At 41.5% G+C, this 5,038-nt stretch overlaps 1 protein-coding gene across 2 annotated transcripts in view; it reads left to right on the top strand.

Moving 5' to 3' along the window:
- FAM102B (family with sequence similarity 102 member B) overlaps positions 1 to 5,038 on the top strand; it is a 68,826-nt gene that overhangs the window by 39,451 nt on the left and 24,337 nt on the right. For both annotated transcript variants that reach the window (XR_002094771.1, XM_019502079.1), the window contains exons 2-3: positions 2,785 to 2,905; positions 4,588 to 4,617. Coding sequence is in view for 1 of the 2 variants with exons in the window: in XM_019502079.1 (XP_019357624.1) it covers positions 2,785 to 2,905; positions 4,588 to 4,617 (151 nt within the window). In the remaining variant the exon portion in view is untranslated. The remainder of the gene's footprint in view (positions 1 to 2,784; positions 2,906 to 4,587; positions 4,618 to 5,038) is intronic.

Here is a 5,038-nt window from a genome sequence, read left to right as displayed (position 1 = left end):
CTAAGCAGCTTTTTTTTTTTTTTTTTAAAGCAAAAAAAGAGGAACAGAATAAGGAGCTACCTGAAAAGTCTTCCTATAGTGCAGGCCACAACCAGAGAACCGCAGAAATTATAAACAAAAAATAATAATGCATTTCAACTTTCTGAATAAAAACAGCAAAATCAACTACATAGTGTTGGTCAGGTAATTTTTAATTATTTCTGAGCTCCGATACAGTGAAGTGAGAGCATCAACAGTTTGTTTAGATTAGAGACTATTTAAAATAACCTGTGCAGGATCAAGGGACAATATTTCTTGAAGGCTATCACATACTTTTCTGTATTTCCCCCTCCCTCCCAACACTTGATAATCTTTAAACAAACAATACACCAGTGGTGGAAAACATTTATGATGCTTTGATGCCAGGTATGTTCTAAAACCTGGATAATTGTATTTCATTTCTAACTATGCCTACAACATGTGCAGTACTGACATAACAAGTACTTCAAAATCAGAGCAAGGATTGTGGCTTTTACAGATACTGAAAATGAAGTAACCAAAATTGCAGGACCCCTGGCACAGCTATACGAGCGCTCATGGTGCTCTGGTGTGGTGCCAGAGGATTGGAAGAGGGTCAATGTGGTTCCCATCTTCAAAAAGGGGAGGAAGGAGGACCCAGGAAACTATAGGCCAGTTAGTCTTACCTTGATCCTGGGGATGCTTTTTGAGGGGATTATCCTGGCACGTGTCCATGAGGGGCCAGTGGGGGAGGTTATGCTTAGGGGCAACCAACATGGGTTCATTAGAGGCAGGTCCTGTCAGACCAACCTGGTGGCCTACTATGACCAGGTCACAAAATCCTTAGATGCAGGGGTAGCAGTGGATGTGGTCTTTCTGGACTTTAGGAAGAAATTTGACACTGTCTCTCACCCCATTCTCATTAAAAAACGGGGGACTGTGGTGTCTACACCTACACAGTCAAATGGGTCACTAACTGGCTGGAGGGCCGTGCCCAGAGAGTGATGGTGGATCCCCTACCCTGGGGATCTTTATTAGTGCACCAAGCCTCCTGCTACGCTAATCTAGCTGTAGAAATGGAAAGCTGTGTAACTGCCTAGTTTTTCTGCAAGTTATTTATTTGCCTTCCAGGGTTCCCCATAGTTGGAAATTTTAGGAGTAATATCTTTTCCCTCTACCCTTAGAAATTTCTTTTTTGGGAGGAGGGAAGGAGAGGAGAAGAAACGGGAGGGGTCTGCTACTTCAGAAATTGAGAGTAGTATTTACAGCGTGCAGTTTAAAGAAGAAAGTTGGTTGCACAATGCTGTAAGTATAGGAATTGGAGTTTCTTTTTTCCCCTGTTCCTTTCAGCCTCCATACTAGCTATCCCACTCAGTTCTTTTCCATCTAACTGGACTTTTGATGTCATCCAGGCCAAATTCCAGCAGGCACTAAACCTGAGTCACGAAGACAAGAGAAGAGCCAGATCAGCCTCTAGTAGTATGGAGAATCTACCCAGCACAAAGCAGTGCCATGCAGAAGTGCCTGAGCTAGCACTAAACAAGTTAGCTTTGGTACTTGAAATCATATACCTGTTGGCCAATTGACCCGTGCAATTAACATTGTGCCTTGGAACAATCCCAATTAATTCAACTTGTCACTTAAGCCTGCCTAGTATGTAAACGCGTGCTGAGCCTGCCTGTTTTGATGCAGCTAATAGGCAGCCATAACCTTAGCTGGCTACTTCCTATTCTGGATTCCCATCTATGACCTGATTCCCACCTATGGCCAAGTTACCATGCGCTAAGGTTAGGATGTAAACTTGGAACACTTTAAGTACTCTAACTGCCTATATACATACTGCCTTCCCATAGTAAATGTTTTAAATGTGTCAATTTAAGTATTGCTTGATTTTTTTATTTTTCCTCTCAAAGCTGAAAGAGGCATACAAATAGAAAACCTGTGGGCGTGGGGGGAGAGGGCTTCCTTTTGTACAGTAGGTGAATGCATTCATCTCTTGCCTCTAAGAGGGTTGAAATCTTGCCTAGAATTCCATTTGTGAACTCCATTTGTTAAATGGAGGGCTGTTTTCATAAAGGTTGTTAATTATGCCAGGATTCTTAAAATGGGTTGTTATATATCAAGATTGAGGTTCATTGCTGGAAATTAGACTTTTGTCACTTAAAAAAAAGCTTTTTCCTGTTGCTGGTCTAGCAGGTGGCAGGGATTCTTCCTCCTTGGTGTCTATTTTATATCCATGTCAGGTTGAGGCAGCTTATCTTATGCCACTGTTTTTTCCTGAAAAGGAGTCTCATTGTCTTCCTGTTACATTTTGGTACTCAGAGCCTTGCACTGTGCATGTTGAAACACTGGAAATGCTGAATATGCTTAGACAACTTAAAAAAAAAAAAATGGAAGATGTTTATGCGAGTGTCTAAGTGACGTCAAACCATCCTGAAGGTTAGTTGATAAAGGCCTAGTGAAAGTGGCACAAGTCTGACTATGTTTATGCTGGGGTACCCACAGGCCAGGTCTGGCCCCCAATGCAACGTCATCCAGTTTATGGGGCTCCCCACAGATCTGTGGCTAGTGGTACAGGACCTGATCCTAACTGGGTGGGAAGAGGCATGGAGCCTGATCGTCAGGCCCATGGACCAATTTGACCCCATTCAGCTGGCCGGTGGGAGCAAAACTATTAGTGTTACTGGTTTTTTTGCTAATTCATTCAGTATTGCTGTTTTGTGGTCATGAATGCCTGGGTATTTAAAAGATGTTTAATGATGGCTCTGTCACTTTTTCTCTTTGCAGGGAGGTAGTACAGGCAAACAGTGTTCACTGGAAGAAGAAGTTTGTATTTCTTTGCAAAATCAGTGCCAGTGCTACTACAGGGATTCTAGATCCTTGTGTCTGCAGAGTATCTGTACGGAAGGTAAAAATGGCCCCTCCCCTTCCTTCCTCCCCCACAGTTAGACTTTAATTTGTTTCCCTGATAGCTTTCCTAACTTGCTGCTGACCCCTGTATTTTTATAGAGCTGGTAGACGTCATAAAACAAATGGTAGCTATAACCAAGTTAAGTATTCCTTGTTAGTCAATATATGCTTGTAATATCATTAATTATTAACTCTAACATGACTAGTTCATTAATTGTTTCGTCTATCTTCATATTTCGTGACCAGTTTTTATAACTGGCTAGTCATAGTTCTTTTGAATTTTAAATCTGAATAAAATGTCTCACTGCCTGAGCAATTTCTTTAGTGGTATTCCTCTTAGTCAGTAGTCATCGTCCTCTTAGTCTGTAGTAAATGGGTAATGTCTCCCTAGTCTGCTCAGGCAGCTTCTCCTTGGTCTTCAGAATCTGTTGAATAAATTAGAGTCAACTAACTGTTGATCCAGAAACAGTAGTTAGCTTCACTTTTTGTTCCTGGGGAAAACAGCCAAATCTCACTGAGGCTATGGATGGGAATCGAGAGTAGGAAGTAGCTCGCTAAAGGTGTGGCTGCACAGGCAAATTGTCATGAGCTAAGGCTAGGATGTAAACTTATAGCACCTTAGCTACTCCAGCTGTTCACATGCATGCGCTTTTTTTTTTCCCCATAGTAAATACAAAGCTGCCTATCGCACTTTAATGAGGGACATGCCTCCTCGCATGTCACAAGTGTGCACAAAGGCCATGGCTAATGTGGTGTGTTTGGAGCCTGGCTTGATCATGTAGGTGTTAGCCTAGAGACCCATGTACTAACTTGATTTTACTCCCCCTCCAGAGGTATGCTTCCTGCTTGTCCACCATTAGTGGCAGAAATAAATAGCTGCTGTGGCATTGGATTGCTGCCTCTCATTCCCTCAAGGTGACTCTTTCTGCCACCAGTAGTAAAGAGTTGTTGTAGTAGGTATTCCTACTACTATGGGAGCTTTTCAGCTGTCCTTCAGAACATAAATTGGAGACTTTTTATGCACTTGGTATTCAGCAAGTTATGCTCTAGAATTCTTTTTGCAAAAGTGCCCACCTCACTAACGAGGGTGTTAAACTGTTGGGCTCAGCAGCATCAGAGGCATACATGGGTCCTTCCCTCCCTGTGGAAAAGGAAGAACTTGGAGAGCATTATGTTCCTGGTGATTCTCTTCCTCTTCCCCTCTTTCCTTCCTGTGGCTTTCTGCCTTGGTCCCTGGGAAAGCCAGTAGTGCAAAGGGCCATTGCATTCAGACCTATCATTAGGTTTCTAGAAGCTGGGGCATTGGGTTGTGTGTGTTCTGCAGGAACAGCTCTTTCAGGTAGTTTGGGAAGAGATTCCTCACCAGTTAATAAAATTGCTTCTCATGTTACAATTGCATCCAGAAGAAGTGTCTGTTTGCATCAAGAGTAGAGGCAAATTATAGCACTATGATGCTTCCACATAAAGGAAGCTCTGTTATTGTACTGCCTTTGTTAGATGAATACTCTTATTGGTGATTTGCTTAACACTGGTTTTATTATGAATATAAAATGTAAGCAGAGAATATCACTTAATATCTGAAAAGTAGTTTACTGCTTAGGTCCCTTAAAGGCAATATTTCAAAAGTTTTTTTTGAGATGTATAGTTACCAGCATACATTTATTCTTTTCCTTTTTGCAGGAGTTAAAAGGTGGAAAGACATATGCAAAGGTAAATGGACATTATCTAGCTTATAGACTGACACTTTTCTGATTTTGTCTTGTGTTTTCTTAGAACAGTAATAGACTACAATATGCTTTTAATTTCAGTATTCTTCCAAATCAAAGGTGGCACTGTTTGAACTCTTAGCAGGCTTGAGTGTAGTAATGCTTGTATGCTAATTCTCTCCCTCTCTTCCCCCACGCCCTCCCCCCTGCTCCCCAAATTCTTCATGCCTTACTTTTTCAAGAGTGATAAAAGGATTTATTTCTATTAACCCTTTTGTAGAGAGGTGGGATTTTCTAATTAATTACCTCACACTTAATACACTATTCAGTGAGGTAATTAATTATTACTGACATTCATAACCTTGGGGACTCCAGAGTGTCAACATAGAGCCAAGATCTTTAAACACCTGGAACATAGATTAATT

This window comes from Gavialis gangeticus, unplaced genomic scaffold (assembly GCF_001723915.1).
Source record: "Gavialis gangeticus isolate Ggan-Ray unplaced genomic scaffold, GavGan_comp1, whole genome shotgun sequence".
Lineage (NCBI taxonomy): Eukaryota > Metazoa > Chordata > Crocodylia > Gavialidae > Gavialis > Gavialis gangeticus.
The sequence above is the reverse complement of the archived record's forward strand: the minus strand, read 5'-3'. Positions and strand labels throughout refer to the sequence as shown.